At 40.8% G+C, this 22,928-nt stretch overlaps 2 protein-coding genes and 1 pseudogene across 2 annotated transcripts; 2 read left to right on the forward strand and 1 right to left on the reverse strand.

Annotated features, from left to right (window-relative positions):
- LOC139373916 (zinc finger protein 79-like) overlaps positions 1-22,928 on the reverse strand; it is a 260,279-nt pseudogene that overhangs the window by 187,444 nt on the left and 49,907 nt on the right.
- On the forward strand, positions 7,374-13,755 carry LOC139372812 (zinc finger protein 624-like). The gene is made up of 3 exons (XM_071112617.1): positions 7,374-7,491; positions 12,137-13,485; positions 13,699-13,755. Exons 1-3 carry the CDS (start codon positions 7,389-7,391, stop codon positions 13,753-13,755), a joined length of 1,509 nt encoding a protein of 502 aa, XP_070968718.1. The 5' UTR covers positions 7,374-7,388.
- Positions 13,988-16,185, forward strand: LOC139373887 (zinc finger protein ZFP2-like). The gene is made up of 2 exons (XM_071114983.1): positions 13,988-14,366; positions 14,451-16,185. The coding sequence occupies exons 1-2, from the start codon at positions 13,988-13,990 to the stop codon at positions 15,071-15,073; spliced, it is 1,002 nt and encodes a 333-aa protein (XP_070971084.1). The 3' UTR covers positions 15,074-16,185.

The following is a 22,928-nucleotide window of genomic DNA, read 5'->3' on the forward strand; positions in this document are numbered from 1 at the left end:
AAGTGCCCATCCAAGAAGGCTTAAGGTCATTGTCCACAGATAGAATAACTTCAAATCATGTATCTACAGTCGCTTTGATTGGACTGATCATGTCAACATCATACTTTCAACATCTGAGCTAGCAGTCATCATCATGAATCAAGTTGACAGTCTACTGGCAAATCCTTTTTAATCTTTGTCATATGAAGAGAAATGATGAGAAATTATAGATAAAATGTGTCGGTGCTCATCGGCCATTGGACACAAACATCACACAACAAATTGCAAATTCAACAATGAGTGGTTTGGAAGGAATCAGTGGCTAACTGCAAGCATTGCAAAGCAATCATTAGCCTGCTATTCAGTGGAGTTGCTGTGTGGTCCCAAGTCTAAGATTAAGGGGCCTTTTTCCTAGTTTAAAATTGTAAACATTCAACATTGGCCGTGCTGTCAATGAAGCTTGATTTGTGACGCGCACAAAACAACTTACCTCGGTACTGAAAAATCTGACTTGAGTGGGTTCAAGACAACTGGGAACTCAGGGAAAAACAAGCTACGACTGGGAAAATACATTTTGAACTTTCATCCAACTCGGAATTGTAAATTGGGAACTCGGGCCTCTTTCTACAGCTACGACCTGAAGATCACTGACGTCATCATTTTTTCCTGAGTTCCCAGTTGTCTTGAAAGCACCACAAATCCAGAGAATGCCAGACTTTGATGAAGTTTGATGACAAAATAAACCCACAAATTACTGCCGCGCCACCTTCCTATTCAAGTGATCACAGCACAACAAGGTGAGTCCAAAAATGTCTTGTATGCTTCTGCATAAATGATGTAACATGCCAGGGAGATGTGTGTACTGTAGCTAAGAAAGTAATACCAAGTATATGTTGTGTAGTAAGATGTTAGTAGCCCATGTGCCTCACCCTAATATTTTGGTCTTGTTTCACCTCTTAATTTTGCCTACTGTTCTGACTTGGTGGTTCACATGAAGCTTATAACATGTTTTTGAGAAATGTAATATTGTAAGAATTTTCATTGTCTGCATATATGCCCTTTTATTTATCCTACGGTTCTGACTTGGCGTACAGGGAGAACACTGTAAGAACAGCCCATGTTCTGAATTCTGTCGCTGTACATTTCAAAAGTGCTGAACAAATAGTTATATTGACTACGTCCGTCCTAGCTCGCTCATTAATGTATTAATCGAAATTACGGATTGCCTCTTATCTGTCGTCCCCTTATGCCATAGTTTGTACATCTCAAATGTCAGTAGAAACCACATTTGTTTAAGTAAGTCAGCTATGTTACTTTAAAAGACAGTAAATGAGGCTGAATGAACTGTTTCGTTGCCAGACATGGTTCCGCTGATAGCCAGATGTAGCAGTGGTAAATTGTTGGGACTATGCTGTTTGGTCAGCTTTATGTAACAGTTTGTGTTACAATTAATGTATTGTTTAGTAATGTGTTGTGTAGTGGATTTGCTGGCATGCATCCCACTTTTTAAAAGTTTTTATTTAATCTTTATTTAACTAGTCAAGTCAGTTAAGAACAAATTCTTATATACAATGACGGCCTACCCCGGCAAAACCCAGACGATGCTGGGCCAATTGTGTGCTTCCCTATGGCACTCCCAATCACGGTCAGATGTGATTTAGCATGGCTTCGAACCAGGGACTGTAGTTATGCCTCTTGCACTGAGATGCAGTTCCTTAGACCGCTGCACCACTCGGGAGCCCATGAAAGGTTTGCTCCCAATGTGAAGCAGGAGTTTGACGGCACAAGCAGGGAGCCCATTCAACAGAGATTTCAGAAATGTGTTGGTACTCTTATCCAGATTTGTTCCTCACCACAAACCTGTCTCGAAGCTCGACAGACAATTTCTTCGTCCTCATTGCTTGGTTTTTGCTCTGACATGCACTGTCAACTGTGGAACCTTATATAGACAGGTGTGTGCTTTTCCAATCATTTGAATTTACCACGTGGACTCCAGTCAAGTTGTAGAAACATCTAAAGGATGATCAATGGAAACAGGATGCACTTGAGCTCACTTTGCAAAAATCGCTGAAGTTGGAGACTTTCATCTCCCTCGCCAACTTTAAACATCTGCTATCTGAGCAGCTAACCGATCGCTGCAGCTGTACATAGTCCATCGGTAAATAGACCACCCAATTTAACTACCTCATCCCCATACTGTTTTTTATTTATTTACTTTTCTGCTCTTTTGCACACCAATATCTCTACCTGTACATGACCATCTGATCATTTATCACTCCAGTGTTAATCTGCAAAATGTTAATTATTCGCCTACCTCCTCATGCCTTTTGCACACAATGTATATCTTTATTTAAAAAATATATATACTGTGTTATTGACTTGTTTATTGTTTACTCCATGTGTAACTCTGTGTTGTTGTCTGTTCACACTGCTATGCTTTATCTTGGCCAGGTCGCAGTTGTAAATGAGAACTTGTTCTCAACTAGCCTACCTGGTAAGGCTAGTTGGGTGGCGCAGTTAGGCTACCCGGGTGGCGCAGTGGTTAAGGGCGCTGTACTGCAGCGCCAGCTGCGCCACAAGAGAGGGAGGGTTTGGCCGGTAGGGAAATCCTTGTCTCATCGCGCACCAGCGACTCCTGTGGCGGGCCGGGCGCAGTGCGCGCTAGCCAAGGTTGCCAGGTGCACGGTGTTTCCTTCCTCCTTCTTCCTCAACGGTGTTTCCTTCCGGGTTGGATGGCGCTGTGTTAAGAAGCAGTGCGGCTTGGTTGGGTTGTGTATCGGATGATGCATGACTTTCAATCTTCGTCTCTCCCGAGCCCGTACGGGAGTTGTAGCGATGAGACAAGATAGTAGCTACTAAAAACAATTGGCTACCACGAAATTGGGGAGAAAAAGAGGTAAAATTCACAAAAAAATAAATGAGGTATAAATTTGCAAAAATGTCTAAAAACCTGTTTTCGGTTTATCATTATGAGGTATTGTGTTTATATTGACGAGGGAAAGATTAATGTAATACATTTTCAAATAAGTAACGTAACAAAATTTGGAAAAAGTCAATGATTATTGCCCTGTATATGATTCAAACTACAGATGTAAGGTTCTGAAGTGGTAAACACAATGGCATAATGGAAAATGCATGTCCAATGGTTATCTCTGTATTAGTATTATCCACATTTAAAACAACTAGGTAGAGCAGAGAGGACAGAGCATGTGGCTTTGTAACACACCTAGGTAGAGCAGTGGTTGTCTGTATTAGTATTCTCTCTATATTAGTATTACCAACATTTAAAACATCTAGGTAGAGCAGTGGTTATCTCTATTAGTATTATCTCTATATTAGTATTACCAACATTAAAACACCTAGGTAGAGCAGTGGTTATCTCTATTAGTATTATCTATATATTAGTATTACCAACATTAAAACACCTAGGTAGGGCAGTGGTTCTCTTGGTATTAGTATTATCTCTGTATTACCCACATTAAAACACCTAGGTAGAGCAGTGGTTCTCTTGGTATTAGTATTATCTCTGTATTACCCACATTAAAACACCTAGGTAGAGCAGAGAGGACAGAGCATGTGGCTTTGCAACACACAGGTGTTTCATCTCCACACTGGGATGATTTTAACAGTGCAACGCCACACAGGCCTCATGCCTCTCATGTAGGAGGGTACCAGAAATAAATGAATAAAAAACACAAAACTAATGAAGGAGCACACAGGGCCACAGCACTTCAGGAGCACACAGTCACCAACAATATGTCCCTGGCGTCAATACTTTCTACTGGCTCAGCTCGCTGTTACAGTACAGCACCACCAAATTCCATTTATTAAGTAACCGTCTGTCTTATGGGACCATAATGTAACATATCATTTTGTTTTGAGAGTCCCGGATTATACTTTCTATGTTACATGGAGTCTATGAGACGAGGCTGCTCCTTAACCTACATTATAAACACGCAGATCAAGAGGTGTGTTTTCCCTTCAGCATCTGTATGTGGCATAAGCTCACCCACCTCACAGCATGAATCTAAAATAGTTAACTTTGGCTGTGAGTGATGGGAAAAAAATCTGACTAAGGCAATTACTTGAATAATTCAATGGATGTTTTGTTTACACATTTGATGAGTAATTTGTCTTGTTTAATTAAAAAAAGAAATTGACTTCGCTATGGGGCCGTCAATGGGAATTGGGCCGTGATTCAGCTGAACTGCAGTACCGAAAATGCCCTCTGAGCACAGTGGAAAGCATGCGTGTAGACTGGAAGCCTGGCCCCTTGATCCGAGAAGGATGTAATTGCAGACCGCAATTAGGGGCGTTCTCTGAAATCGGGTGTTTCATGATATCAAGTTTACACCAATTGATGCTCCCCATTGGTCCGTGGCCGTTTCTTTTGTGTTGGGTACAACAGTTGTTGAGAACTGAAGAATTGTAGCTATGCCTAACCTTAACCTTTTTCCTAACCTTAATCTCAGTCTCATAACCACCGTTAATTATCATAACCTGCCACATTCGTTATCCAATCCTGCATGGTAAACAAATCCCTAACCCTAACCCTCACCCTTTTCCTAACCTTAACCTCAGTCTCCTGACCTCCACTTTAATTATCCTAACCTGTTATGTATGCTTTGTGCCTAGTTAAATAAATAAATATATATAATATATATATATATTTTTTTTTTCACCAATAGTCTCCATCAGTTTCATAACACCGAAATGTCATGTGTCAATTTGGATTATATCAGGGAACATCCACATCAAGAAACTGTACAGTAGTTCTCCTACTGGGAGGCGCGGAAACAGTTTAAAGAGCGATTGGTGCTGAGGAAGCTATGGCAGTGGATGCCCCGCAGCCTGTTGAGATTCATAATGTCGTTTACCAGTTGAAGGATACCGATGGTAAATATTAATTGTATGTGCGGCTGAAAGGTTTTTGGGAGTTCAGGAATTCATTTTGGAAGCATTGCAGCCAGTGGTGGAGAAAGTACCCAATTGTCATAATTGAGTAAAAGTAAAGATACTTGAGTCCTTTTCTATCAAGGTAAAAGTGAAAGCCACCCAGTGAAATACTACTTGAGTAAAAGTCTAAAAGTATTTGGTTTGACATTTACATACGTATCAAAGGTAAATGTAATTGCTAAAATATACTTAAGTATCAAAAGTAAAAGGAGAAATAATTTCAAATTCCTTATACATTAAGCAAACGATTTTCTTGTAATTTAAATGTTCGGATAGTCAGGGGCACACTCCAACACTCAGACAGTGTGTTTCTAAATTCGCTCTGGCTAAATACTCCAATTTCAGAGCACTCTCGTCTGAGTGCCAGAGGGAAGAATAATTGATGATAAACAAACGTCCAACACCCCTTGAATACGGCCGGTGTCAGTAAACGTCGGCAAAAAAAAAGCGTAATTAAATTGTTGCCTGAAGCACAGTTAAAGTCACCAATGCTCTCTGGATAACATGAACACAGCCTAACCAGCTCTGCTAAGGCGAGTAAAACGGCCAGAGTTCTCTCATTTGTACTGAAAGTAGCTAGCAAGCTAGCCAATGCTAACCAGTTATCTTGGATGCTTGACTGCCGTTGTGAGGTCAGAACGCTTGAATCAACCCTCCTCCTCCGCCAGAGCGTCCAGTGTGGCTCTGAACGCTCCGAGAGCGATACGAGTCCGCCAAATCAGATGCAGTAGGGATGCGCGAATTTAAATGTTTCCCTGTCCTGCTAATCATTCAAAATGTAACGAGAACTTTTGGGTGTCAGGGAACATGTATGGAGTTGAAAGTACATTATTTTCTTTAGGAATGTAGTGGAGTAAAAGTAGAAGTACTTTACACCACTGATTGCAGGGAATACTGACTGAAGATGTTCCTCCCTACGAGGCCCATGAGACTGTGTAGGGATGTGATTTGAATAGGACTGTGACTGAACGAGTGGGATGTTGTTATTTATCTATTTATGTATTTTGTTTTGACGTCGTTGTTCCCCCTCCCCTTTTCCGTAAAGGAAATGTATTTTCTTCTACAGTTTACTAACCTTACAGTAGGTGGCGGCAGACACGTTATATATGTGTAAATGTCAGTATACCAGAGAAGAAGATGACGCTGCTGCGCTATAGTAGTGGGGAACAGGAAGTTCCGGGTCGAAACGACAGAACTGTGTTGTGAAGTCGATAGTGGTTGTGTCCGTTTAATGTACCATTGTAGGTATGTAATAGCATGTTTAAACTTTCTAATGTCGAGAGAATATATAACACGATAGGTAACAAATCCGTCAATGTATTATCACGTTTGGTAAAGGTTTTAATTGTATGTGTTATTTTGGGGTCAAACCGAGTGAGTGAAGAACGTGTTAAAAAAAAATGTTACAAGTCACATAACTAGACTTTGGGTTTATCTGAGTGTATGTACATCATTTCGTCAAAGTCATTTCATAAAGATTCCATTTATTTGAGTTCGTTTTTACATGTTCTTGGTTTTGTGTAAAATGTTTATGAGCTGGTAAATAGCCTCGTCCGAACCATCCTGTTCTCGCGAGTTTACATACACTGTTTCGTTCATTAAAGCTCGCGAGATCAGGATGGTTCGGACGAGGCAAGTCAAATGGCGGGAACGATTTCGGTCGTCTTTCTATGAGTTTATTCGTGGTGAAATGGCGACATGAGGCTGTGTGATAGTGTCAAAATTGAGGGAAGCTAACTGAAGTTATCCTTCACCATTTGGAGAGAGAGGCCAACTGCATGGAATGGCGTCGATTAATGCGGATGAATCGGAGCACGTGTCAAACTCATTCCATGGAGGACCAAGTGTCTGCGAGTAATAATGTGTTAGAGTGGAAAGTTGGGATGGTGTTTGAGGAGACTACAGGGCCTCATTTACACCCTGATTAACCAAGGCCATAAAAATAGGTGTAGTTAAACTGGGATGCAGCCGTGTAAATGAGAACGTGTTCTGAACGAGCCTACCTGGTTAAATAAAGGTTTAGTAAAACATTGAAAGTGGTAGATTGTTAATATCTTGTGCTAGTCAGGTTCAGCAAGGGAAGATTCTTCAATTGGAAAATCATAATGGGACAAAGTGCACTTATGTTGTGCAATTTAAAATGTGTACTTTGTGTCTAATGTGAATGAATGTATTGTCAGGGATTATCTACCTGATCTACTGAAATAAGATAATTGAACAAGAAAAACAAGAAAATATTTTTACAGAATAAAGTGCCAGAACTGTCAAGAAAATAACTTTTGTTTCCGTTTGTCTTTATTACTACAGACCGACTCAGATTAAGTCTGAAGCCGGTAACATCAACAGTGAGGACAAACCAATCCTTTCACTCTCTTTCCACACTGAGTAGAAACCTACAGTCACTGGGTCCTGATTGTGACAGTGGAGCCCAGTTTGCTCTGCAGGATCCAGAGATGGCATCAGTGAAGCTGGAAGACTGCAGTCAAACACTGGAGCTGAATGTCAACTTTAAAGATGAAGAAGAGGAGGAGAAGATTAGGACAACTGTTAGTCATGGTAAGAGCTGGTTCTATAAGTTATCTTCATATATTAGACCTCCATAAGTTATGACCAGTCTATTGCTAGGTTGAATTCTGTAATTCTGACATCACACATCCCTGAACAACTCAAGACTTCACAGCGAAGCAAAAACTATTTAAACTTGTAACGCCTGCCTTTGCCCACACATTGTCTCAAGAACTTTGAAAATGTTTAATACCCTCAATCACCAAGTTAGGCATACCCCATTTCAAAATAGGCCATGGCATCATCACTGTCAATATTGAATTATAATTTGTTTGCTGCACAGAATATCAGATCTCAACAACGATTGGAGAAGTGTTGAACATAACCAGTAGACTACCACATCCTGATGATTTATATCTGATACATATATATTTAATATTTTATATATCAATTTGTAGAAACATCTCAAGGATGATCAATGGAAACAGGATGCACCTGAGTTCATTTCAAAAGTTTGGGGTCACTTAACACCAGTCTCAACGTCAACCAGTCTCAATTTAATTATAGAATAAGGCTGTAACATAAGAAAATGTGGAAAAAGTCAAGGGGTCTGAATACTTTCCGAGGGCGCTGTCAGACCCCTTCCCATTTCTCCCATTTTGGTACGTTACAGCCTTTTTCTAAAATTGATTACATGTTTTTCCTCGTCAATCTACACACAATACCCCATAATGACATCACAATACCCCATAATGACATCACAATACCCCATAATGACATCACAATACCCCATAATAACAAAGCCAAAACAGGTTTTTAGAAATTCTTGCAAATGTAATTTAAAAAAGAATAATTGCTTATTTACCTAAGTTTTCAGACCCTTTGCTATGAGATGATCCTTGAGATGTTTCTACAACTTGGAGTCCACCTGTGGTAAATTCAATTGATTGGACATGATTTGGACAGGCACACACCTGTCTATGTCAGGTCCCACATTTGACACTGCATGTCAGAGTTAAAACCAAGTCATGAGGTAGAAGGATTTGTCCGTCGAGCTCCGTGACAGGATTGTGTCGGCACAGATCTGGGGACCGGTACCAAAACATTTCTGCAGCATTAAAGGTCCCCAAGAACACAGAGGCCTCCATCATTCTTCAATGGAAGAAGTTTGTAACCACCAAGACTCTTCCTAGAGCGGGCTACACGGACAAACTGAGCAATCGGGGGAGAAGGGCCTTGGTCAGGGAGGTGGCCAAGAACCTGATGGTCAATCTGACCGAGCTCCAGAGTTCCTCTATGGAGACGAGAGAATCTTCCAGAAGGACAATCATCTCGGCAGGACTCAACTAATCATGTCTTTATGGTAGAGTGCCCAGACGGAAGCCACTCCTCAGTAAAAGGCACATGATAGTCCACTTGGAGTTTGCCAAAAGGCCCCTAAAGGACTCTGACCATGAGCTTGAGAGGATCTGCAGAGAATAATGGGAGAAACTCCCCAAATACAAGTGTGCCAAGCTTGTAGCTTCATACCCAACAAGATTCAAGGCTGTAATCGCTGCCAAAGGTGCTTCAACTGACTATTGTATAAAGGGTCTGAATACTTACGTAAATGTAATATTTAATGTTATTTCTAAAAACCTGTTTTTGCCCTTGTCATTATGGGTATTGTGTGTCGACTGATCAGAATTAGAATAAGACTGTAATGTAACAAAAAGCCAAGGGGTCTGAATACTTTTTGAATGCATTGTAGACGTTATTTCATGCTGCTAAGACTTGTATGGATGACAACAGTATTGCCAGCATTTGTTTTATTCACTGGTCTATCTGGAGTGTTCCCGAGAGGAGACTAAAGAAGTGGAGTAGACAAACTGCCAGTGTTTTAAAGTTCTATGAAATGAGTCTGTGTAGTTACTAATCCCCTTTGTCACGAGAATTTCTACCCCAATGTTCTACCTGAACTATTTCATAACTCCATCTGTATCCTAGAGGTTGTAAGGCTCTAAGTTTTAATAAACAGAGTCCCAGCATACAAATGATCAGTTCTTTATTCAGAGAACTCTGCCCTCTCAAGTTCAGAGCCCATCTTTTATACACACATCAGTCGAGAACCCCACCCCGCTTTAGGATGGCTGTATTGTTCCACTTACATAGTTTATCATATTCTGCAACATGTTTCATGATTTTCTGCAAACCTAACAGTTTCTCCTCTCTGGGTGGGGACAGAATGTCCTGTAAGGAACACAGTGTTCTAATTATATCCTGCCAACGCTGCACATATTACCAACTTATAGTCTTATGTGTCAAATGGAGTTCACACACAGTGAAAGATTAGTGGAATCTGTGTGAGTAGCTGGACAGGTAGGATGACTGACAGTGAAGGTGAGCAGGTCAACGTGAACAGGTGAACGTGTCAGGTGACAGAGGAATGGATGAGACTGAGGCAGGAATTCCTTTAACCATAAAGTGGTATATTTACTGAGTAGTGTGGATTCATGGACGCACAGAACTTCTGGATCAGATGGAGTTAAGGAAGAGAAAGCAGCGAGATCAGGCGATGGCAATTTCCTCCTTTTATGGAGTTGAGATCTGTCTGACATTTCCACCTGACCTAATTAAAGCGCCCCTGGCCCAGCTGAGTAAATGGCAATGAATTAAAGGATTATTCCACCAACTCCATGGGCCTTTTCTACACACAGTGATACAGTTTCAGGGTGAAATATCTTAGTAGAATTTGTGTTTAAAGTAATTACTATCACCCTTGTGATGTTGAGTGGAGGATGGTATAGCTCATCATTTTCACCACTTTTGCCTCTTATTAGTTTTTGACTCCTACCCAGTTTTAGAATAGTTTTATTCCCATTCCCATTCAGCCTACTGAAATGAATACATACACTACCGTTGAAAAGTTTAGGGTCACTTAGAAATGTCCTTGTTTTTTTTGTCCATTAAAATAACATCAAATTGACCATTAATACAGTGTAGACGTTGTTAATGTTGTAAATGACTTGTAGCTGGAAACGGATGATTTTTTAAAACGGAATATCTACATAGGTGTACAGAGACCCATTATCAGCAACCATCACTCCTGTGATCCAATGGCATGTTGTGTTAGCTAATCCATGTTTATCATTTATAAGGGCTAATTGATCATTACAAAACCCCTTTGCAATTATGTTAGCACAGTTGAAAACTGTGGTGCTGATAAAAGAAGCAATAAAACGGTCCTTTTTTAGACTAGTTGAGTATCTGGGTCATTTGTCGGTTCGATTACAGGCTCAAAATGGCCAGAAACAAAGACCTTTCTTCTGAAAGTCGTCAGTCTATTCTTGTTCTGAGAAATGAAGGCTATTCCATATGAGAAATTTCCAAGAAACTGAAGATCTCGTGCAGTTCTGTGTCCTACTCCCTTCACAGAACAGTGCAAACTGGCTCTAACCAGAATAGAAAGAGGAGTGGGAAGTACTATTATTTTGAAAGGCTGTTTTTCCATTGAAAGCCTATCCACCATACAAAGACTTAGGACCCAGTGGAAATCTGTCTTCCTCAACATGTGACCAGTCTTTAGGCATTGTTTCAGGCTTTTACTCTGAAAAATGAGGGAGCTACACCGCTTTCAATGAGAGGACAGTGGAAATTTCCATCCATGAGCCAGGCATGTGATCGGGAGCGTGCATTTCTTGTTTACCCTTTTCCATCGACGAAGCTTTTGTCCGGTTGAAATATTATTGATTATTTATGACAAAAGCTACCTGAAGATTGATTTTAAACATCGTTTGACATGTTTCTACCATCTTTTATTGTACTTTATGACTTTTCGAGATTGCGCTTTGTGCCTTTGGATTTCTGAACTAAACGCACCAACAAAACGGAGGTATTTGGACATAAAGATTAACTTTATCGAAGAAAACAAACATTTGTTGTCTAACATGGAGACCTGGGAGTGCCACCAGATGAAGATCATCAAAGGTAAGTGATTCATTTTAATGCTATTTCTGACTTTTGTGAAGCTCTCCTTGGTTGGAAAATGGCTGTATGGGTTTCTGTGTCTAGTCGCTGACCTAACATAATCGCAGAGTGTGCTTTCGCCGTAAAGCCTTTTTGAAATCTGACACAGCGGTTGCATTAAGGGGAAGTTTATCTGTATTCATATGTTTAACACTTGTATCTTTTATCAATGTTTATGATGAGTATTTCTGATGTGGCTCTCTTTACTTTCACCGGATGTTTGTTTGAGACAATGCATTTCTGAACACAACACGCCAATTTCAAATGGGGTTTTTGGACATAAAGATTAACTTTATCGAACAAAACACACATTTATTGTGTAACATGAAGTCCTGTGAGTGCCATCTGATGAAGATCATCAAAGGTTAGTGATTAATTTAATCGCTACTTCTGACTTTTATGAGACCTCTCCTTGGCTGGAAAATGACTGTATGGTTTTCTGTGACTAGGTGCTGACCTAACATAATCGTTTGGTGTGCTTTCGCCGTAAAGCCTGTTTGAAATCGAACACTGTGGCTGGATTTATAAGAAGTTTGTCTTTAAAATGGTGTAAAATAATTTTAATTATGGGATTTGAACCAGACAGGTTAAGCATTTTGTGACAACTACTGATGTAAAAAGGGCTTCATAAAATACATTTGATTAACATGTATATCACACCAACTGACTGTTTTTTCTGATGTTCACACAGGATACCATGTTGAGACATTCTCCACATCCAGAGAGCAACAGCAGGAAGATCAGAGAGCTAAGAGGTCTCATCACTGCCCACATTGTGAAGACATTTTCCCATTTCTATCAAAGCTAAAAATACACCTAAAAATACACACAGGAGAGAAGCCATACTCCTGCTCTGACTGTGGTAAATGCTTCACAACATCAACGGTGCTAAAACTTCATCAGAGAACACACACAGGAGAGAAGCCTTACTCCTGCTCTGACTGTGGGGCAAGTTTCTCTCAGCTGTGCAACTTAAAAACACACCAACGTATACACACAGGAGCGAAGCCTTATTCCTGCTCTGACTGTGGAAAAAAATTTAAAACATCAAATGAGCTAAAAGTTCACCAGAGAACACACACAGGAGAGAAGCCTTACTTCTGTTCTGACTGTGGGGCGAGTTTCTCTCACCATAGCAACTTAAAAACACACCAACGTATACACACAGGAGCGAAGCCTTATTCCTGCTCTGACTGTGGAAAAAATTTTAAAACATCAAATGAGCTAAAAGTTCATCAGAGAACACACACAGGAGAGAAGCCTTTCTTCTGCTCTGACTGTGGAAAATGCTTCAAAACATTAGGTCATTTAAAGGTTCACCAGAGAACACACACAGGAGAGAAGCCTTACGTCTGCTCTGACTGTGGAAAATGCTTCAAAACATTAGGTCATATAAAGGTTCACCAGAGAACACACACAGGAGAGAAGCCTTTCTTCTGCTCTGACTGTGGAAAATGCTTCACAAAATCATCTCATCTAAAAGCTCATCAGAGAACACACACAGGAGAGAAGCCTTACGTCTGCTCTGACTGTGGAAAATGTTTTAAAACATTAGATCATATAAAGGTTCACCAGAGAACACACACAGGAGAGAAGCCTTACGTCTGCTCTGACTGTGGAAAATGCTTCACAATATCATCTCATCTAAAAGTTCATCAGAGAACACACACAGGAGAGAAGCCTTATTCCTGCTCTGACTGTGGAAAATGTTTTAAAACATTAGATCATATAAAGGTTCACCAGAGAACACACACAGGAGAGAAGCCTTACGTCTGCTCTGACTGTGGAAAATGCTTCACAATATCATCTCATCTAAAAGTTCATCAGAGAACACACACAGGAGAGAAGCCTTATTCCTGCTCTGACTGTGGAAAATGTTTTCGAACATTATATGAGATAAAAGTTCATCAGAGAACACACACAGGAGAGAAGCCTTATTCCTGCTCTGACTGTGGAAAATGTTTTCGAACATTATATGAGATAAAAGTTCATCAGAGAACACACACAGGAGAGAAGCCTTTCTTCTGTTCTCTGACTGTGGTTCACCAGGAACGAGTTTCTGCTCTGACTGTGGAAAATGCTGGGCACCTTAAAAACACACCAACATATACACACAGGAGCGAAGCCTTATTCCTGCTCTGACTGTGGAAAAAAAATTAAAACATCAAATGAGCTAAAAGTTCACCAGAGAACACACACAGGAGAGAAGCCTTACTTCTGTTCTGACTGTGGGAAGAGTTTCTCTCACCATAGCAACTTAAAAACACACCAACGTATACACACAGGAGCGAAGCCTTATTCCTGCTCTGACTGTGGAAAATGTTTTAAAACATCAAATGATCTAAAAGTTCATCAGAGAACACACACAGGAGAGAAGCCTTACGTCTGCTCTGACTGTGGAAAATGCTTCAAAACATTAGGTCATTTAAAGGTTCACCAAAGAACACACACAGGAGAGAAGCCTTTCTTCTGCCCTGACTGTGGGGCAAGTTTCTCTCAGCTGTGCAACTTAAAAACACACCAACATATACACACAGGAGCGATGCCTTATTCCTGCTCTGACTGTGGAAAAAAAATTAAAACATCAAATGAGCTAAAAGTTCACCAGAGAACACACACAGCAGAGAAGCCTTACTTCTGTTCTGACTGTGGGAAGAGTTTCTCTCACCATAGCAACTTAAAAACACACCAACGTATACACACAGGAGCGAAGCCTTATTCCTGCTCTGACTGTGGAAAATGTTTTAAAACATCAAATGATCTAAAAGTTCATCAGAGAACACACACAGGAGAGAAGCCTTACGTCTGCTCTGACTGTGGAAAATGCTTCAAAACATTAGGTAATTTAAAGGTTCACCAAAGAACACACACAGGAGAGAAGCCTTTCTTCTGCCCTGACTGTGGGGCAAGTTTCTCTCAGCTGTGCAACTTAAAAACACACCAACATATACACACAGGAGCGAAGCCTTATTCCTGCTCTGACTGTGGAAAAAAAATGAAAACATCAAATGAGCTAAACGTTCACCAGAGAACACACACAGGAGAGAAGCCTTACTTCTGTTCTGACTGTGGGAAGAGTTTCTCTCACCATAGCAACTTAAAAACACACCAACGTATACACACAGGAGCGAAGCCTTATTCCTGCTCTGACTGTGGAAAATGTTTTAAAACATCAAATGAGCTAAAAGTTCATCAGAGAACACACACAGGAGAGAAGCCTTACGTCTGCTCTGACTGTGGAAAATGCTTCAAAACATTAGGTCATTTAAAGGTTCACCAGAGAACACACACAGGAGAGAAGCCTTACGTCTGCTCTGACTGTGGAAAATGCTTCAAAACATTAGGTCATTTAAAGGTTCACCAGAGAACACACACAGGAGAGAAGCCTTACGTCTGCTCTGACTGTGGGGCGAGTTTCTCTCAGCTGGGCACCTTAAAAGCACACCAAAGTATACACACAGGAGCGAAGCCTTATTCCTGCTCTGACTGTGGAAAATGCTTTGAAACATCAAATGAGCTAAAAGTACATCAGAGAACACACACAGGAGAGAAGCCTTACGTCTGCTCTGATTGTGGGAAGAGTTTCTCTCACCAGGGCAACTTAAAAACACACCAACGTATACATTAACTTCATGTGGGTACCTGGGACGGTTGCGTCCCACCTGGTCAACATCCGGTGAAATTGCAGAGTGACCAATTCAAATTTAATTACTATAAATATTTACATTTCATGAAATCACAAGTGTAATACATTAAAATAAAGCTAAACTTGTTGTTAATCTAGCCGCCATGTCAGATTTCAAAAAGGCTTTAAGGCGAAAGCAAACCATGCGATTATCTGAGGACGGCGCTCAGCACACAAAACATTACATACAGTTACCAGCCAAGAAGACTAGTCACGAAAGTCCAAAATATGATGATCTTCATATGGTTGCACTCACAACACTCCCAGTTACACAATAAATGTTCATTTTGTTCGATAAAGTCCCTCTTTATATCTTGAAACCTCCATTTTGTTGGCACATTTAGTTCTGTAATCCAATAGCTCAAATGCGGTCACAAGAGGCAGACAAATTCCAAATAGTATCCGTAAAGTTTGTAGAAACATGTAAAACGATGTTTATAATCAATCCTCAGGTTGTTTTTAGCCTAAATAATCAATAATATTTAAACTGGAAACAGCGTCGTCAATATAAAAGAAAAACAAGAAAGGTGCTCTCTGCAGGACCCAGCTCTGGGGACATCCCACTATCCACTGACTCAATGTGGTCATTCTCCCTCATTTTTCAGAATACAAGCCTGAAACAATGTCTAAAGACTGTTCACATCTAGTGTTAGCCATAGGGAACGGAATCTGGGTCCTATCCCTTTAAATGGTGGATAGGCTTTCATTGGAAAAACAGCCATTTCAAAATAATGTTATACAATGTTATATAAATAATGTTTTGTTAGCTTCTACTGTAAAGATTTGCACTTGGTGTTGAATACCCTCTGTTATTCTTCTAATTTTGAAAACAAACACTAGTCTGCCAATTGACTGGGTGGTACTGCTTCCCTCTCAGCCTGGTCTGACTCTGTCTGTAGGGAGAGTTTCAACTGGGCAGCTTAAAAACACACCAACGTTTACACGTAGGAGAGAAGCCTTACTCCTGCTCTGTGGAAGGGTGGGCGTGTAAACTCAAACGTCATGCCAAAGGTTGAGTGTTTGAATCTCATCACGGAGGACTTTAGCTTTTTAGCAACTTGGCAACTACTTACTACTTTTGTCATTTCAGCCTTTGTCAAGATAATCCATCCACCTGACAGGTGTGGCATATCACTATGCTGATAAAACAGCATGGTCATTACACAGGTGCACCTTGTGCTGGGGGACAATAAAAGGCCACACAACACAATGTCGCATATATCTCAAGTTCAGGGAATGTGCAATTCTCATGATGACTGCAGGAATGTCCACCAGAGCTGTTGCCAGAGAACTCAATATTTATATCTCTACCATTAGCCACCTCTAACGTCCTTTTAGAGAATTTGGCAGGACATCCAAACGGCCTCTCAACTGCAGATCACATGTAACCACGGCAGCCCAGGACCTCTTCACCTGCAGGATTGTCTGAGGTGGTGGGGAGGAGGGGCTGAGTAGTATTTCTATCTGTAATCAAGACCTTTTGAGGGGAAAAACTCATTCTGATTGGCCGGGGCTGGCTCCCAAGTGGGCCTATGCCCTCCCAAGTCCCACCCATGGCTGAGCACCTGCCCAGTCATGTGAAATCCATACTAAATGGCGTGGCACGGATGTTTTTGTAATATATAATACGTTTTGCTCTGAGACCAGGTTGTCCCTCTGCAGTATTCTGTGGGAAGGAGCTAGTATACACTTTTTTTATTGAACCTCTATTGAACTAGTCAAGTCAGTTAAGAACAAATTCTTATTTAAAATGATGGCCTAGGAACAGTGGGTTAACTGCCTTGTTCAGAGGCAGAACAACAGATTTTTACCTTGTCAGCTCGGGGATTCGATTTAGCAACCTTTTGGTTACTGACCCAATGCTCTAACCACTAGGCTACCTTCCGCCCCAAACATGTATCTGATAGAGATGGTGTGATGATCACTTTTCACCACTAGTTTGGGGGGGTTGTTTTACAACTTTATTTAATGATACACAGTTTATGAAATGAATTCGTGTGTTTATTAATTGTCTTTAAAACTAGACGAGTTATTTTAGTTACAGATCATGAATATGTTTGGATAACTGCATTGAAGCAAACTTTATTGATCTGCCAATGAAAAATAAAGTTACATGAATATGTACTGGTCAACCTCTTATTCTCTTTAGTATTCAGTTCTTCATATTAGATCTGACAGTATGAATGGTTCTTATGGTTGTATTCAGTTCTTCATATTAGATCTGACAGTATGAATGGTTCTTATGGGCTGAGTGCCTGGAGTGTTTTTGTATGACTACAGTCAGGTGTTCTCTCTGACCCTGTGATGTCACCACCACATTAAGTACATTCATCTTAAGATAGCCAGGTGAGACAACCACATATCACAGTAAACACATTTCTCCTCAATTGGTCAGTGTCACATTATTATTATTATTATTTGTATTTTGTGGGGGGGGGGGGGGTACTCTTTAAAGACGTAGGGTTTCAGACCATTTTGGGCAGATGGGCAGGTACTCTGCTGTCCTAGCATCAGAAGGAAGCTGGTGCCACCATTGGGGTGCCAGGACAGAGAAGTTCTTTGTCTGGGCTGAGAGGGAGCTTGACCTCCTGTAGCAGTGGGACGGCTTTGAGTCCAGAGGTGGCAGACCTGAGTGCTCGGGTTTGAGCCTGAAGGTAGAGATGGGGCAGTTCCTCTTGCTGCACCGTAAGTAAACACCATTGTCTTGTAGTGGATGTGAGCTTCGACTGGAAGCCAGTGGAATGTACGGAGGAGCAGGGTGACATGGGGGAACTTGGGAAGGTTAAACACCCAGACGGACTGCAGTGTTCTAGATAAGTTCAGTGGAGACCCATCATTCAGGGCAGGTGAGCCCCATAGTTTTAGCGATAAAACAGTGTGAAATAAATTATCTGTTTGCAAACAATGTAAAAAAACATATAATTGAGTTATTAATAAAGCTGCATACAAACATGGACTCTTTTTGTTTGTTTTCTTGAGTAAGGCAGCTCCAAAATGCAGGTCTTCAGCCTTCTGTGGAGGTGGGGCAAGCCCGCAGAAAATAGGGAGCTTTGCGCCGTGACTGGCTCAGTGTTCTGTCATTCATGGGGACAATACGTCACTGCCAAGTCTAAGGGTAGAAATGGAAAATTCAAGCTCCTTGGGTGCTGCCATAGAGTTACATTAGAAGTGCCCATCCAAGAAGGCTTAAGGTCATTGTCCACAGATAGAATAACTTCAAATCATGTATCTACAGTCGCTTTGATTGGACTGATCATGTCAACATCATACTTTCAACATCTGAGTTCAAGTTGACAGTCTACTGGCAAATCCTTTTTAATCTTTGTCATATGAAGAGAAATAATGAGAAATTATAGATAAAATGTGTCGGTGCTCATCGGCCATTGGACACAAACATCACACAACAAATTGCAAATTCAACAATGAGTGGTTTGGAAGGAATCAGTGGCTAACTGCAAGCATTGCAAAGCAATCATTAGCCTGCTATTCAGTGGAGTTGCTGTGTGGTCCCAAGTCTAAGATTAAGGGGCCTTTTTCCTAGTTTAAAATGGTAAACATTCAACATTGGCCGTGCTGTCAATGAAGCTTGATTTGTGACGCGCACAAAACAACTTACCTCGGTACTGAAAAATCTGACTTGAGTGAGTTCAAGACAACTGGGAACTCAGGGAATAGCAAGCTACGACTGGGAAAATACGTTTTGAACTTTCATCCAACTCGGAATTGTAAATTGGGAAGTTGGGCCTCTTTCTACAGCTTCCCATCCAGAGAATGCCACACTTTGATGACAAAATAAACCCACAAATTACTGCCACGCCACCTTCCTGTTCAAGTGATCACAGCACAACAAGGTGAGTCCAAAAATGTCTTGTATGCTTCTGCATAAATGATGTAACATGCCAGGGAGATGTGTGTACTGTAGCTAAGAAAGTAATACCAAGTATATGTTGTGTAGTAAGATGTTAGTAGCCCATGTGCCTCACCCTAATATTTTGGTCTTGTTTCACCTCTTAATTTTGCCTACTGTTCTGACTTGGTGGTTCACATGAAGCCTATAACATGTTTTTGAGAAATGTAATATTGAAAGAATTTTCATTGTCTGCATATATGCCCTTTTATTTATCCTACGGTTCTGACTTGGCGTACAGGGAGAACACTGTAAGAACAGCCCATGTTCTGAATTCTGTCGCTGTACATTTCAAAAGTGCTGAACAAATAGTTATATTGACTACGTCCGTCCTGGCTCGCTCATTAATGTATTAATCGAAATTACGGATTGCCTCTTATCTGTCGTCCCCTTATGCCATAGTTTGTACATCTCAAATGTCAGTAGAAACCACATTTGTTTAAGTAAGTCAGCTATGTTACTTTAAAAGACAGTAAATGAGGCTGAATGAACTGTTTCGTTGCCAGACATGGTTCCGCTGATAGGCAGGTGTAGCAGTGGTAAATTGTTGGGACTATGCTGTTTGGTCAGCTTTATGTAACAGTTTGTGTTACAATTAATGTATTTTTTAGTAATGTGTTGTGTAGTGGATTTGCTGGCATGCATCCCACTTTTTAAAAGTTTTTAATTAATCTTTATTTAACTAGTCAAGTCAGTTAAGAACAAATTCTTATATACAATGACGGCCTACCCCGGCAAAACCCAGACGATGCTGGGCCAAATGTGTGCTTCCCTATGGCACTCCCAATCACGGTCAGATGTGATTTAGCATGGCTTCGAACCAGGGACTGTAGTTATGCCTTTTGCACTGAGATGCAGTTCCTTAGACCGCTGCGCCACTCGGGAGCCCATGAAAGGTTTGCTCCCAATGTGAAGCAGGAGTTTGACGGCACAAGCAGGGAGCCCATTCAACAGAGATTTCAGAAATGTGTTGGTACTCTTATCCAGATTTGTTCCTCGCCACAAACCTGTCTCGAAGCTCGACAGACAATTTCTTCGTCCTCATTGCTTGGTTTTTGCTCTGACATGCACTGTCAACTGTGGAACCTTATATAGACAGGTGTGTGCTTTTCCAATCATTTGAATTTACCACGTGGACTCCAGTCAAGTTGTAGAAACATCTAAAGGATGATCAATGGAAACAGGATGCACTTGAGCTCACTTTGCAAAAATCGCTGAAGTTGGAGACTTTCATCTCCCTCGCCAACTTTAAACATCTGCTATCTGAGCAGCTAACCGATCGCTGCAGCTGTACATAGTCCATCGGTAAATAGACCACCCAATTTAACTACCTCATCCCCATACTGTTTTTTATTTATTTACTTTTCTGCTCTTTTGCACACCAATATCTCTACCTGTACATGACCATCTGATCATTTATCACTCCAGTGTTAATCTGCAAAATGTTAATTATTCGCCTACCTCCTCATGCCTTTTGCACACAATGTATATCTTTATTTAAAAAATATATATACTGTGTTATTGACTTGTTTATTGTTTACTCCATGTGTAACTCTGTGTTGTTGTCTGTTCACACTGCTATGCTTTATCTTGGCCAGGTCGCAGTTGTAAATGAGAACTTGTTCTCAACTAGCCTACCTGGTAAGGCTAGTTGGGTGGCGCAGTTAGGCTACCCGGGTGGCGCAGTGGTTAAGGGCGCTGTACTGCAGCGCCAGCTGCGCCACAAGAGAGGGAGGGTTTGGCCGGTAGGGAAATCCTTGTCTCATCGCGCACCAGCGACTCCTGTGGCGGGTGGGGCGCAGTGCGCGCTAGCCAAGGTTGCCAGGTGCACGGTGTTTCCTTCCTCCTTCTTCCTCAACGGTGTTTCCTTCCGGGTTGGATGGCGCTGTGTTAAGAAGCAGTGCGGCTTGGTTGGGTTGTGTATCGGAGGACGCATGACTTTCAATCTTCGTCTCTCCCGAGCCCGTACGGGAGTTGTAGCGATGAGACAAGATAGTAGCTACTAAAAACAATTGGCTACCACGAAATTGGGGAGAAAAATAGGTAAAATTCACAAAAAAATAAATGAGGTCTAAAAACCTGTTTTCGGTTTAACATTATGGGGTATTGTGTTTATATTGACGAGGGAAAGATTAATGTAATACATTTTCAAATAAGTAACGTAACAAAATTTGGAAAAAGTCAATGATTATTGCCCTGTATATGATTCAAACTACAGATGTAAGGTTCTGAAGTGGTAAACACAATGGCATAATGGAAAATACATGTCCAATGGTTATCTCTGTATTAGTATTATCCACATTTAAAACAACTAGGTAGAGCAGAGAGGACAGAGCATGTGGCTTTGTAACACACCTAGGTAGAGCAGTGGTTGTCTGTATTAGTATTATCTCTATATTAGTATTACCAACATTAAAACACCTAGGTAGAGCAGTGGTTATCTCTATTAGTATTATCTATATATTAGTATTACCAACATTAAAACACCTAGGTAGAGCAGTGGTTATCTCTATTAGTATTATCTATATATTAGTATTACCAACATTAAAACACCTAGGTAGAGCAGTGGTTATCTCTATTAGTATTATCTATATATTAGTATTACCAACATTAAAACACCTAGGTAGGGCAGTGGTTCTCTTGGTATTAGTATTATCTCTGTATTACCCACATTAAAACACCTAGGTAGAGCAGAGAGGACAGAGCATGTGGCTTTGCAACACACAGGTGTTTCATCTCCACACTGGGATGATTTTAACAGTGCAACGCCACACAGGCCTCATGCCTCTCAGGTAGGAGGGTACCAGAAGTAAAATAATAAAAAACACAAAACTAATGAAGGAGCACACAGGGCCACAGCACTTCAGGAACACACAGTCACCAACAATATGTCCCTGTTGTCAATACTTTCAACTGGCTCAGCTCGCTGTTACAGTACAGCACCACCAAATTCCATTTATTAAGTAACCGTCTGTCTTATGGAACCATAATGTAACATATCATTTTGTTTTGAGAGTCCCGGATTATACTTTCTAAGTTACATGGAGTCTATGAGACGAGGCTGCTCCTTAACCTACATTATAAACACGCAGATCAAGAGGTGTGTTTTCCCTTCAGCATCTGTATGTGGCATAAGCTCACCCACCTCACATCATGAATCTAAAATAGTTAACTTTGGCTGTGAGTGATGGGAAAAAAATCTGACTAAGGCAATTACTTGAATAATTCAATGGATGTTTTGTTTACACATTTGATGAGTAATTTGTCTTGTTTAATTAAAAAAAGAAATTGACTTCGCTATGGGGCCGTCAATGGGAATTGGGCCGTGATTCAGCTGAACTGCAGTACCGAAAATGCCCTCTGAGCACAGTGGAAAGCATGCTTATAGACTGGAAGCCCGGCCCCTTGATCCGAGAAGGATGTAATTGCAGACCGCAATTAGGGGCGTTCTCTGATATCGGGTGTTTCGTGCTATCAAGTTTACACCAATTGATGCTCCCCATTGGTCCGTGGCCGTTTCTTTTGCGTTGGGTACAACAGTTGTTGAGAACTGAAGAATTGTAGCTATGCCTAACCTTAATCTTTTTCCTAACCTTAATCTCAGTCTCATAACCACCGTTAATTATCATAACCTGCCACATTCGTTATCCAATCCTGCATGGTAAACAAATCCCTAACCCTAACCCTCACCCTTTTCCTAACCTTAACCTCAGTCTCCTGACCTCCACTTTAATTGTCCTAACCTGTTATGTATGCTTTGTGCCTAGTTAAATAAATAAATATATATAATATATATATATTTTTTTTTTTCACCAATAGTCTCCATCAGTTTCATAACACCGAAATGTCATGTGTCAATTTGGATTATATCAGGGAACATCCACATCAAGA

Source organism: Oncorhynchus clarkii, chromosome 18, assembly GCF_045791955.1.
Source record: "Oncorhynchus clarkii lewisi isolate Uvic-CL-2024 chromosome 18, UVic_Ocla_1.0, whole genome shotgun sequence".
Lineage (NCBI taxonomy): Eukaryota > Metazoa > Chordata > Actinopteri > Salmoniformes > Salmonidae > Oncorhynchus > Oncorhynchus clarkii.